At 45.1% G+C, this 14,062-nt stretch overlaps 1 protein-coding gene across 6 annotated transcripts in view; it reads right to left on the bottom strand.

Annotated features, from left to right (window-relative positions):
* Positions 1-14,062, bottom strand: part of STEAP3 (STEAP3 metalloreductase) — a 52,307-nt gene that overhangs the window by 21,204 nt on the left and 17,041 nt on the right. For all 6 annotated transcript variants that reach the window (XM_025277348.2, XM_006057160.3, XM_006057162.3 and 3 more), the window contains one exon: positions 394-893. In XM_025277348.2, the coding sequence (XP_025133133.1) occupies positions 394-893 (500 nt within the window). The remainder of the gene's footprint in view (positions 1-393; positions 894-14,062) is intronic.

The following is a 14,062-nucleotide window of genomic DNA, read 5'->3' as shown; positions in this document are numbered from 1 at the left end:
GGAAGCCCTTGGAATAGATGAGATAAAGTTTGGGACTTGCCTGCTTCCTCAGGACCTGGCGCAGGTTCTTCTTTCTAAGTCCAATCCTAAAAGCAAAATCTCTCTTGTTCTAGACTCCAGATAGTAAAAAGAAAGCCATCAACATTTTCCTCCTTATTTTCTTGGAAATCAAATTACAATAGAAGAACATGGATTTCCAGTTCAAACCCCAGCTCACTAAGCTATGGGACCTGGTGTATGTAAGCTCATTAACAACTCTGCACCACACTGCCCTATGCAGTCATGTGAGATGAGCTGAGATAACGTACACGAAGAGCCTGGTTCATCAAGGGCCTTCAGTGAAACTTAGCCATTTACATTTATTATGATGACTGGCATTCCTCCAGCACTTACCTGCCTATTTCCATCCCTTGGACCAGACTGCAGGGTCCAGGCAGAGATGACATTGAAGGCCTTGACCACTGCACAGGTGGGGAAAAGGGAGGCCAGGTACTCAGCGTTGGACTCATGGTGCTGAAGGTGCTCCCGCTCTGTGGGATTGCTCACGTCCACCAAGATCTTGCCAGCCAGCTGGTCACTGAGGCCGCACAGTGTGGAGTAGTGTTCCCGGAACATAGCCACGAAGATGACCTCCGGGGAGCCCACCGCCTCCTCCTGGAGAGTCACTCGTGCTGCTGAGGGAAACAGCCCAGCCATGCGTTTGGGGTTGCGGCTCCCCACCACCACACTGAAACCGGAGCCCACCAGGCGGGTGGCCAGGGAGCGGGCAAAGTCCCCGCTGCCCAGGATGCCCACTTTGGGAACCTCACTGGGGGCCTCAGCAAGGCTGCCATCACTGTCCACCAGGTGGTGGCTGATGAGCGGCTTGTCCATCTTTCCTGATGTTCTGGTGGCTAGAAGAGAAAACAGGAAGTTGGTCAGCTTGTGGACTCCCCCGCCTACCAGCTCCCTCTCTGTCCATCAGAACTGCATGGTGGTCCAACATTCACCCAACAGGCCTTTCAGTGTTAACATGTGCCAGCATGGGGGCACAAGCTGAATAAGTCCCAGCCCCTTCCTCAGGAGCTCACAGATTCCAGAAGAGGAGAGGGAAGGACCTCTGCATTCTACTCTGTCCTTTGTCCTGAATTATTTGCTTGGTACAAATTTGTGAGAGTGAGTGCGCTGGGAAAGAAGGGTATGGAATTTCTATGATCAATGCTATGTATGTCTTTTCAAAAGCATTATGTAATAGCCAGTGTTAGTATCCGGGAGTGACCCCAACCTCAGCATCATTGGGTTTATTGGATTATCAGGAAGGGTAGACGAGGCGTTCCTGTGCTTGTTTACACTCTGCATTTTGGAATGGTATCTCTGATGCTCTTCCTTAAGTAGACAGTGAGCAGCTTAAAGATAGCAACTTCATCTTACTTGACTGTGGATCGCACCATTTACCACAAGGCCTGTCTGGTGTTCAGTGCTTACTGAATGAATGAACGAACACCACAATTCTACTCTGAGGGTAGGACTGTAGTGGGACTTGACAGTGAATGGGACCTAAGATTGGGCCCCTGAATTTGGGCTACAAATTTACAGTACACTTGGGTGGGAAAGTTATTTGTTTTAATTGTCACCAGCTTCTAGCCGTAAGTTGCTATTTTCTTTGGTATGGATGTAAGCAGCAGCACAGGAGTATTGGCCTATCTGCAGCTTTGTCACCAATAATGACCAATGTCACATCACAAGTTTAATTGTGAAAGGGCTCTCCAAATATGATTTAAACTCATCAGTAATTTAGAATTATGGTAGATAGAACACCTAAATACATAAAGCAAATATTAATATACACCAAGGGAAAATAGCAATAATAACAGTAGGGGACTTCACTATCCCACTTTCAATAATGGATGGATCAGACAAATAAGAAAAGTCAGCATGGAAACATTGAACTTGAACTATACTTTAGACCAAATGAACCCAACAACATATAGAGAACATTCTATCCAACAGCAGCACAGTAGACATTCTCCATACACGTCACAGAACATCTTCCAGGATAGAGCATATGTTAGGTCATAAAACACATCTTAAAGATTTTAAAAAGCTGAAATCACATCAAGTATTTTTCTGACCACAATGGTATGGAACTAGAAATCAGTAACAGGAGAAAAATTAGAAAATTCACAAATATGTGGAAATTAACATACTCCTGAATGACCAATAAGCTGAAGAAGAATCAAAAGAGAAATTAAAAAAGAAAATATCTGAAGCAAGCAAAAATGGAAGTATAACATACCAAAAAGTATGAAGTGAAGCAAAAGCAGCTCTAAGAGGAAAGTATAGCTTAATGCCAAAATGAAGAAAAAAGAAAGATCTCAAAACAACTTAGTTTACATCTCAAGGAACTAGAAAAAGAACAACAAAGTCCAAGTTAACAGAAGGAAGGAAATAATAAAGATCAAAGTGGAAATAATTGAAATAAAAGCTAGAAAAACAATAGAAAAAAAATCAATGAAGACCTGGTGTTCTGAAAAGATAAAATTGACAAACCTTTAGCTAATTCACTAAGAAAAAAAAAAGATTCAAATAAAATAAAAAAGAAAGACATTATAACTGACATCACAGAAATACAAAAGATTATAAGAGACTATTATGGACAATTATATGACAACAAATTGGACAACACCAAAAAAATGGATAAATTCCTAAAAACATACTATCTACCAAGACTGACTCATGATGAAATAAAAAATCTGAACAGGCCAGTAATGAATAAGGAGATTGAATCAGTGATTTAAAAAACTCTCTGACTTAGCTGACTAGATAGATGTTGAATCAAAGAAGAATATCTATAATGATAAAGAAGTTACTAAGACACTCTTCCCTTTCCTAACTACATGTCTCTGTGAGGCTGGATTTTCTTCATATATTTCAATCAAATATTGTCCCACACTGAATGCAGAAACATGAGAATCCAGCTCTTTCATATTAAGCCAGCCCTTAAAGAGATACTAAAAAATATAAAACAATGCCTCTGTTTGCATTACTTTTTGTTTTGGAAAATATCATTTTCCTGAAAATATCTCACTATTTTAAAATAAAATGGATTTATTGCGACTATTTTAAAATAAATTAATAAGCAAAAAAACAAACAAACAAAAAGACCCCAAAGCCTCTCCCAACAAAGAAAGGCCTAGGACTGGATGGCTTCACTGGTGAATTCTTCCAGAGATTTCCTGACAAGTTAATGCTAATCCTTTCCTCACTCTTCAAAAAAACTGAAGAGAAAGGAACACTTCCAAGCTCACTTTATGGTGCTATCATTACTCTGATACCAAAGCCCGATACGGACAGTACAAGAAAAGGAAATTACAGGCCAATATCCCTGATGAACATAGATGCAAAAATCCTCAATGAAACACTAAGAAATTGAATTCAGCAGCACATTAAAAGGATCCTACACCATGATCAAAGTGGGATTTATCCCTGGGATGCCAGGATGGTTCAACATAGGCAAACCTTTAAATGTGATGTACCATAATGAAAGAATGAGGGATGAAATTAATCCGATCATCTCAATAGATGCAGAAAAAACATTTAACAAAAGTGAACATTCTTTCATGATAAAAACTCTCAACAAGTTAGATACAGAATTAGGAATGTACTTCAGTATAATAAAGGCCATACATGACAAGCTCACATGTAACATCATACTCAATGGTGAGAAGCTGAAAGCTTTTCCTCTAAGTCATCAGGGACAATACAAGGATGCCCACTCCTGGCCACTTCTACTCAACATAGTAGTGGAAGTCCTAGTTAGAGCAATCAGTCAAGAAAAAGAACAAAAGAGATCCAGATTGGTAAGGAAGAAATAAAATTGTCTTTCTTTACAGTTGACATGATCTTATATATAGAAAACTCTAAAGACACAACCAAAAAACTATTAAAACTAAGAAATTAATCCAGTGAAGCTGCAGGATACAAAATCAACATGCAAAAATAAGCTGTATATATACCAACAATGAACTATCTGAAAAAGAAATTCACTAAACAGTCCCATCAGTTCAGTTCAGTTCAGTTCAGTTGCTCAGTCGTGTCCGACTCTTTGCGACCCCATAAATGGCAGCACGCCAGGCCTCCCTGTCCACCACCAACTCCCGGAGTTCACTCAAACTCATGTCCATCGAGTCGGTGATGTCATCCAGCCATTTCATCCTCTGTCGTCCCCTTCTCCTCCTGCCCCCAATCCCTCCCAGCATCAGGGTCTTTTCCAATGAGTCAACTCTTCACATGAGGTGGCCAAAGTATTGGAGTTTCAGCTTCAGCATCAGTCCTTCCAATGAACACCCAGGACTGATCTCCTTTAGGTGGGACTGGTTGGATCTCCTTGCAGTCCAAGGGACTCTCAAGAGTCTTCTCCAACACCACAGTTCAAAAGCATCAATTCTTCGGCGCTCAGCTTTCTTCACAGTCCCATAGGGTACCATTAACAAGGACTTCCCTGGTGGTCCAGTGGTTAAGAATCTGCCTCCCAATGCAGGGAGTGCTGGTTTGATCCCTGGTCAGAGAACTAAGATCCCACATGCCTTGGGGCAACAAAGCCCATTTGCCACAACAAAAGATCCCATGTGTACTGCAACTAAGACCCAATGCAGCCAAATAAAACAAATAAATAAGTATTTTTTAAAGAATAAAATACTTTGGAATAAATTTAACCAAGGAGGGGAAAGATCTATACACTTAAAACTACAGAACACTGATGAAAGAAATTGAAGAAGATGCTAATAAATTAAAAGACTTTCAGATTCATAGCAATCTATACAAAAATTCCAATGACATTTTTCAGATATAGAAAAAAAAATACTAAGATTCATACAGAACCACAAAAGATCCGAAATAACCAGAGCAATCTTGAGCAAGAAGAACAAAGCTGGAGGCATCGTACTTCCTGATTTCAAATTATATTACAAAACTTTAGTAATTAAAACAATATATTACTGACATAAAACAGACATAAACCAAAACAGAATAGCCAACCCAGAAATAAACCCATGCATATATGGTCAAGAATATGCAATAGGGAAAGGACAATCTCTTCAATAAATGGCTTTGGAAAAACTGGACATCCTTATGGAAAAGAATGAAAGTGGACCCATTTCTCATATCATATAGAAAAATCAACTCAAAATGGATTAAAGATTCACACTCAAAAAAAAAAAAAAAAAAAAAAGACCTGAAACTGTATTACTGTCCTAAAAAAAAACTTGGGAAAAAGCTCCTTGACATTGGTCTTGTCAGTGACTTCATTTAGATTTGACACCAAAAGTACAAAGATCAGAAGTAAAAACAAATTGAGTTTGACTACATCAACCTAAAAAGTTTTTGCACAGCAAAAGAAAAATCAACAGTCAACAACATGAAAAGGTAAACTATGGAATGGAAGAAAACATTTGTAAATCATATCCATTAAGGGGTTAATTTCTAAAATATTTAAGGAAATCATACTACTCAATAGTAAAAACCCAAGTAATCCAATTAAAAATGCAAAGGAATTAACAGACATTTTGCTAAGGAAGACACACAAATGGTCAACAAATATATAAAAAGATACTTAACATCACTAATCAGGAAAACGTAAATCAAAACCTCATACCTGTTAGGATGACTAGTGTCAAAAAGTCAAAAGATAGTAAGTGTTGGCACACATGTAGAGAAAAGAGAACCCTTCTGGGAGTTGGTGATGGACAGGGAGGCCTGGCGTGCTGCAATTCATGGGGTCGCAAAGAGTCAGACACGACTGAGCGACTGAACTGAACTGATGCATTGCTAGTGGGAATGTAAAATCATACAGCAATTGTGAAAAACAGCACAGTGACTCCTCAAAATATTAAAAATAGAACTACCATATGATCCAGCAAACTAATACTGAATATTTACCAAAGGAAATAAAATCACTATCTTGGAGAGATCTGTACCCCATGTTTATTGCAGCATAATTCGTAGTAGACAAGATATGGAAACAACCTCAGTGTCTGTCCGTGAATGAAGGATAATGAAAATATGGTGTATGAGTACAATGGAATATTATCCAACCTTAAAAAAAGAAGGAAATCTTGATATTTGCATCAATATAATGAACCCGGAGGACATTATGCTAAGTGGAATAAACCAAATACAGAAGACAAATACTGCATGACTCCACTTATATGTGGTTCTGAAAAACCCCAACTTAGAAGTAGACTGGTGACCAGGAGAAATGGGGAGATACTGGCCTAAGGGTAGAAACTTTCAGTTATGAGTATGTTTGGGAGATCTAATGAACACTATGTTGACTACTGTTGATAACGGCACACATTATGGGGGGGTTGTAGCAGTGAAGAAACCAATATGTGTTAAGCATCCAGAACAGTGCTCTCTCAGCACTTAAGCCGGCACTGGGTGGACGGCGGCTCTGGTGATGAAGCAGACCCTGGGTGCCAGCACTGTCCCAGCAGCAGGGACGAGGTGATGGAAGGACGCAGTGACCCTGCCAGTGCGTCTGCCCCCGAGGAAGAGGGGTGAGTGGTGACAGGGGCTTTGCAGGCGGCCTTAGATTCCCAGGCTAGCATCAGGGATTTGGGCCAAGATAACTGTACATCCCGGCCTAGGGACTCCAGCTTTCCCTGGGGTCTCCCCAGTCCCTGCGCCAGCCACCTGGAGACACCGGCGCCAGAGCAGGCTTTGTTCCTACGGGAGGGAGAGTCACCACACTGAGGCCTCCAGGTCACCTTCATGTTTGCTAATGATTTGGAGGATCCCAAGCAGGTCCCCTCATGAACAGAAGCCTCTCCTCTGGCTTTGCTCTCCCCTTCTCCTTCCCATCTCTTGAGCAATTACCATGTGCTGAACACTCTTGGGAGCATAAAGATGAATAAGAAACACTCCCCACTCTCCAGTGGTTTAGAATTGCATGTGTCTGTGTGTGTTGGGTGATGCAGGAAAAGACGGGATAGGGCTTCCAAAGGGGCAGCCAACGACAACATTATGGCACACACAGCCTCTGCTGGTCCTTGAAGAGCTCTGAGTGATCGACAGTCTCACAGTAAACATGAACCAGCCCAAAGAGAAGTCAGTGAGGTCTGGACTTGGAATCCTGTCTGTGTTTATCCCCAGACTTAGCATCACGAGGTGGGAGGAAGTGTTCAGGGCTGGCACTCAGGCTTCACTGCTCAGAACCTCATTTGTATTTGCTTCCCGTCAGGGATCTGAGGTGACGCAGCTGAAGCTGAGGGAAGCCACAGCCCCGGACTGGGGGACCTGGGGCTGGTCCCAGTTTTGCCCTGAACTGACCCTGAGACATTGGAACATCTAGGGACCTATTAAACATCCCAGACTTATTGTCCTCAGGGGCCCTGCTTTGAGCCTCAGGGTAAATGGGAACTAAACGTGAAACACCTCCAAAGTGCTTCTTGTGTCCAAAATCTGGTCCTTGGGACAGGAAAAGGCCAGCCACCTGGGCAGAGGTGCCAGGTTCTGATCATAGTCATGCCCATTGCTCACCACCCAGGTGCTTCTGCACTTTAGTCCTCTCACCTTTAAAATGGCGACACAAATTGCATCTTTCTCCAAGGACTGTTGTGAGGGTGAAATTAGTTAACAAGAGCTCAGAGCCACCTTTTCTGACTGGTGCTATGTGTACATGTACGTGTGTGTGTGTGTGTGTATCTATGTGTACTATCCTCTGAAGAGCTTCACGGGCCTTTCAGAATTCTTCGGCCCTCCCAGTGCCCAGCATGAGGCCTGCAGCTGGCATGATGCTGGCAAGGGCAGGGCATGTGGTAGGATCCTGGAGGCCCCAAAGGTCTAGCGGAGCCCCTGTTGCCTGTCCATGTGACCCAAAGGTGAGAGGGCCTAACCCAGCCTGGGCCCTGGCTCCCCTGCTGTTCTATTTACAGATCTGGGGGAGGTGGAAGGGAGGGGATCAAATTGCAGCTGGGTTGGGGCAGCTGGGGCCTGCGGCCTGCACATACACACCTTCCCACCTTCCCTTCTCAAAGTGTGGACGGAACGACATGTAGGCCTGGTTGTGCAGGAACTGGCACAAACCACAGTTCCCAGTCCCCTCTGGGTCTCTGACCTGCTTGCCACACCTCCTTCCTGGCAGGGCCACAACATGGGTTGTTTGTGGCTCGGAGCCAGGCCTGGCCCACAGGCCTGCCTGCCAGCTTCTGTCTGCTCTCAGACAGGCCTTCAGAGGTGGGCAGTCAGGGCATGGACAGCACTGCAGCCCCTTCCACATGGGTGGCACATGCCCGTCAGACCCCAGGGGCTGGAGCGGGCTGCAGCCACGAAGGCGCTGCTTTGGGGCTGGATGTGGGTGGGGGCGGGGGTGCCAGCTTGGCACCCTGCAGCTGGAGGGTCTGCAGGCCACCTGGGATGCCACCTCCTCTACCCCCAGGGGAGAGGCTAACTTAGCTAACATTTCTGGCCTCATGGACTGCAAGAGGAATATGGCACAGTTCTTGCCCTCAAGTGGCCCACAGTTGTGTTCGAGCTTTATTTTAAAATTTTAACATTAAATCTGGGGGGCTCACATTCCTGTAATTCTATGTATGTGCTGTGCTAAGTCACTTCAGTTGTGTCTGACTCTTTGTGACCCCATGGACTGTAGCCTGCCAGGCTCCTCTGTCCATGGGATTCTCCAGGCAAGAATACTGGGGTGGGTTGCCATGCCCTCCTCCAGGGGATCTTCCCGACCCAGGGATCAAACCAGAACTGCTCTATTTATTTATAAATTAAGTATATTTTAGTATGACTTGTGTACTCTAATGTTATATACAGAATAAATCATATATAAACACACATAAATGTAAAGAGATAAGGCTAAAAATTTAAAAACAAACAGAAGCTCTAAGTTTTCTTCCCACTCCCAGGGATGATCCCTGACAACCCCTGGGGAAGTTCACACCCTCCAGACACTGTGGTCCCCACGGAGTGACAGGCACAAGAGGCAACTGAACACGGTCCCCTGGGAGAGGACCCTGCCTACAGACAGGGCAGCTGGGCAGCTTCCTGCAGGAGGTGGGCCTGAGCTGAGCCTTGAAAGATGTGCAATTGAGCTCAGAAAAGCCTTCTAGAAAGATGAGCCTGTGTAAGAAAAGGCCCAGGAGCTGAAGAGCAGGGATCCACAGATAGCTCGTGGCCCTGGGGCATAGGGTGTATGTGTCCACAGCCAGCACCCAGGAGCTGGCAAATCATAAATGAAAATGCAAATTCTTACCCAGAACTTAAAAAAAAAAGACTAAAAAAGCATAGAGATGAAGATCATGGCTCTCAGAGGCTGAAACTCTAGGTTCCATCCTGACAATTTCCTCACAAGTAGACACTGGACAAGTTCCTTCAGTTTCCTCATCTGTGAAATGGTGGAAGACCGCCTGGCTTCCCTCAGTGGGCTTGGGTTAGTTGAGCCCGGTACACACCTGGACTTTGCCTGTGGTTAGGGACCTAGGGGGCTTCTCTAGGTCCTTGTCTGTTGGCGTCCCCATGCCTTGCCCCAGTCAACTTTGGGAAGGTAGAGATCACCATGCTTGTTCCATGGCCCGACTTCTAAAACCCAGCCTTGTGCCTGACACATTGCAGATGTTCCATGCATATTTGTGACTAGAGATACATGTCACAGGGGCTTCCAGCTTCAAGACTTACTCTATTTGTCCTTTGGGGGCAGAAATCCGTCCAAAATGCAGTGCCTGTTTCGAGAGAAGGCAAGCACATCCTCACCCAGAACTCAGAGATCAACCTGAGCCGCAAGAAGGGCTGTTCCTGAGTCTCGTCTTGCTTTTATAGACTGTGTTATAGGCTGACCTCCTCCCTCACTGGCAGGACATTTATCACAGCTGTCAGCCTGCTTGCCTCTTAATTAAAGCCCTCCCAGATCCTGCTAATTGGCCGTGGACAAGAAATACAGACGACGCACTATCAAGACAGTGAAGGGACAACCCACAGAACGACAGGGCAATTCTGCAAGCCATATATCCCATGAGGGGCTTGTTTCTAAGTATATAAAGCACTCTTAGAGCTCAATATTAAAAAGACAGCCTATATAAAATTGGGCAAAGGATTTGAGTAGACATTTCTCCAAAGAAGATTTACTGGTTTTCAAGAAACACACGAAAAGATACTCAACATGATCAGCCCCCATGGAAACGCAAATTATCAAGAAAACCATGAGGTATCACTTTATATCCACTCCAGTACTCTTGCCTGGAAAATCCCATGGACGGAGGAGCCTGGTAGGCTGCAGTCTATGGGGTTGCAAAGAGTCAGACACGACTGCGCAACTTCACTTTCACTTTTCACTTTCATGCATTGGAGAAGGAAATGGCAACCCACTCCAATGTTCTTGCCTGGAGAATCCCAGGGATGGGGGAGCCTGGTGGGCTGCCGTCTATGGGGTCGCACAGAGTCGGACACGACTGAAGCGACTTAGCAGCAGCAGCAGGATGGCTTAACCAAAAAAAAAAAAAAAAAAAAAGAGGGAGACAAAGATAAAAATTGTTGGTGGGGATATAGAGAAATCAAAACCCGCATCCACTGCTATTGGGGAAGTAAAGTGGTACAGCCACTGGAGAAAAGAGTCTGGAGGTTCCTCAGAAATTTAAACAGAGTTTCTATATACTCCAGCAATCCCACTTCTAGGAACACAGATACCCTAGAAAAATGAAAGCATATATACACACAAAAATGTGAGCATCAATGTTCCCAGAAGCACATTCACAACAACCCCAGAGGAAACACCCCAATGGCCGCCACTCATGAATGCATAAACAAAATGTGGTTCATGCACACAGCGGAATAACATTCATAGTGAAAAGGAATGAAGTACTAATACACACGACAACATTATGAACTTGGAGAATATTATGTTAAATGAAAGGGACTAGTCTCAAAAGGCCACATACTGTATGATTCCATTTATATGAAATGCCTAGAAACAGGCAAGTCTACAGAGACAGAAAGTAGATGAGAGGCTGCCAGGAACTAAGGATGGGGTCGGGGGGTACGGGGTTGGGGAAAAGGAAGAGTGACTGCTCACTGGTACAGGGTTTCTTTTTGGAGTGATGAAAATGTTCTAAAATTGATTGTGGTGATGGGTGTACAGCTCTGTGCATATACTAAAAAACCACTGGGTGGCTTACTTTAAATGGATGAATTATATAGTACACGAATTATAGCTCAATAAAGTTGTTACAAAAATACCTGAGACACTACACAGCCTGTTACTATGTGTAAACTAAAAGCAGACATGCTTTGGTGAGTTTAAGGACTCCTCATGAGTTAATGCATGGATTTTGTGACATCCGTGTTGGTGATTCTGCAACCTTCCCAAGTTATCTCCTACTTGTTCCCAAAATTTGAGGTTTCTAAGCCCCACGACATCTAGAAAAGTGAGGCTTATGTAATCAACACTATTAACTACTGCTGTAGGGGAGATGGTTGCTGTTGTTTAGTTGCTCAGTTGTGTCTGACTCTCTGCGTCCCTATGGGCTGTAGCTCACCAGGCTCCTCTGGCCATGGAATTTCCTAGGCAAGAATACTGAACTGAGTTGCCATTTCCTTCTCCAGGGGATCTGACCCGGGGATCGACCCCATGTCTCCTGAATTGCAGGCGATTCTTTACCACTCAGCCACCTTGGAAGCCCCAAATGCAGATAGTACCATGGGCTAAACAGTCCTCTTTGCTTCTGAATGGGCCTTGCAGCTTTTGCCCACACAGCTACTTCTCTGCATTCCACCCCATGTCAGCAGACAGCTGTTCCAGAGCCACAGTGGATGGTCTGCAAGGAAGGGCGCTGAGGCCTGAGGCTCACCTACCAGCTCCTGGGATGGGTGAGTGAATAGGGCACGTGTGTTCCAGTGAGAGGGGACAGGCAGGCATCATCAGCTCCTCATAGTGGCTGAGGGTTTATATAAGGACCTACAGCTGGAAACTAGCACACAGTTGCCAATCTGCCTGCATTAGGTCCAACACATTCATCTTTCCCCACCAAACTCATCCCTTCCTTAACTAGGCAGAAGATCGGCCCCTGAGACCCATCAGTGGTCATTGGGAGGTTGCCTAGCAGAGTGTGGTCTCGTAAAACATCTGGATTTACTCAGGATCAGTCACCTTAAGAAAATGCAAAGTGGGCCAGCAAGAACACAGGCAGTTATGGGGTTATATTTCAGCTGTACCACTTACGAGCTGGGTGGCCTTGGCAAGTCACTTTACCTCTCTGAGCCTCAGTTTCTTCATCTGTACAATGGAGTGATGTCACTTACTTTAATGAAACATAGTAAGGATTATAGGAGGTAGAAAAGTGCCACGATCTGAGCCTGTTAAAACTCATATGTGTTTCATGTTGTTCCTCTCTGCCTAGGATTTTTAAAAACCTTTGATCTGTGTAAAGCAGAAATAAATGCACCTAAATCAATAAATGGTGTTCTCTGCTGAATGGAAAATTTTACTCTAAAGTTTTCTAAAAATACGCTCTGAGGTAATGGTCTGGATATCTGCACACACTTCTCACTAAGACAATTGGAGGAAAAGTCATGCTGCTCTTTGGGGCTCAGGAAGAGGTAACAGGCGGTGGTCGAGCAGAGAGGGGTACAGCGGAGAGAGGCTGGTGGTCAGGGGCAGGGCACCAAGGGACCGGGCTTTGCTAGTCTCAGCACCAGGCTCCCTCCCAGGGATGGAGCTCAAGGCACTGGTGTTGACAGGCCACCAGCAGCCCTTACCAGCAACCCCAGCTCCTAGGTCAAACCCCACCAGCAGCCACTCTGCCTTCATGCTCTTTGAGAACAGCCCTTTTGCACTGACAGGATCTCTCTTTCCTGCCTTTGTCCTCCCCAGACTCCAAGGGCAAGAACAGTCAAATTCACTTCTGTAGTCCCAGCATTTAGCCCAGTGCCTCACATGTATTAGGTCAATCTTGAGCTACACCTGAGTCACCTGGAGGGCTTGGTAAAACATACTGCGGGGTGGGACTTCCCTGGTGGCTCCATGGTGAAGAGTCTGCCTGCCAATGTAGGAAACATGGGTTTCAACCCCCGATCCAGGAAGACCCCACATGCCGTGGAGCAACTAAGCCCATATTCTACTACAACTACTGAGCCCACGTGCTGTGATTACCGAAGCCTGAGCCCTAGAGCCTGTGCTCCTCAGTGAGAAGCCACCGCAACGAGAAGCCCATGCACCACAACTATGGAAAAGCCAGGGAAACAATGAAGACCTAGCATGGTCAAAAACAAACAAATAAATAAAACTATATATGTATTAAAAAAAAAAGAAACCATACTGCTGAGCCGGACTTCCCTGGTGGTCCAGTGGTTAAGAATCAGTCTTTCAAAGCAGAGGACGCGAGTTCAATCCCTGGTCAGGGGAACTAAGATCCCACATGCCACGGAGGAACTTGGCCCAGGAACTGCCACTACCGAGCCTGCACACCACAACTAGAGAGTCCGTGCTCTGCAACAAGTGATCCCAAGTGCCACGCAGCCAAAAACAAAAGCAAAAACCTACTGCTGGGCTGCATCCCCAGGATTTTTGATGCTACTGGTCCTAGGACCACAGGCTAAAAACACTGCAGCAGATGCTCACAAAAGGTCTGTGTGAGGGGTGAGTGAATTAATGAATTACTTGCATGTAAGAACCACTTCCGATCTGACTTCTTCCTTGAATTCTTATAGTCAGGCCTAGCCTTTAGGCCACTCCTTCATTAAGCCTTCCTGACCCCCAGGACCCCAGGTATCATTAACTCTTCTTATACTCCTTTCAGTGTTGAGGGCCAGGTGCACCCCATCCCTGCACACACTTTGGCCTCCCAAAGCTGGCTCTTTCTGGTAAAGAGAAGGCGGTCAAGGCTATAGTGGCATTGCCCACTCAGCCAATGAGGTGAACCCTCCAGGCAAACTGCTCCCATGGCCCCCTCCCCGGACTGTGTGTGGGTCACCAGGCCCACTGCAGGGGGTCACCTCTCCCACTGAGGGAGAAGAGAGTAGTGAAACCAGGAGACCACACGGATCCTGTGGACCCAGGAGCCCCCAACACATCAACTGGGGTGATCTC

The sequence above is a fragment of the Bubalus bubalis genome, chromosome 2 (genome assembly GCF_019923935.1).
Source record: "Bubalus bubalis isolate 160015118507 breed Murrah chromosome 2, NDDB_SH_1, whole genome shotgun sequence".
NCBI classification, from domain to species: Eukaryota; Metazoa; Chordata; class Mammalia; order Artiodactyla; family Bovidae; genus Bubalus; species Bubalus bubalis.
The sequence above is the reverse complement of the archived record's forward strand: the minus strand, read 5'-3'. Positions and strand labels throughout refer to the sequence as shown.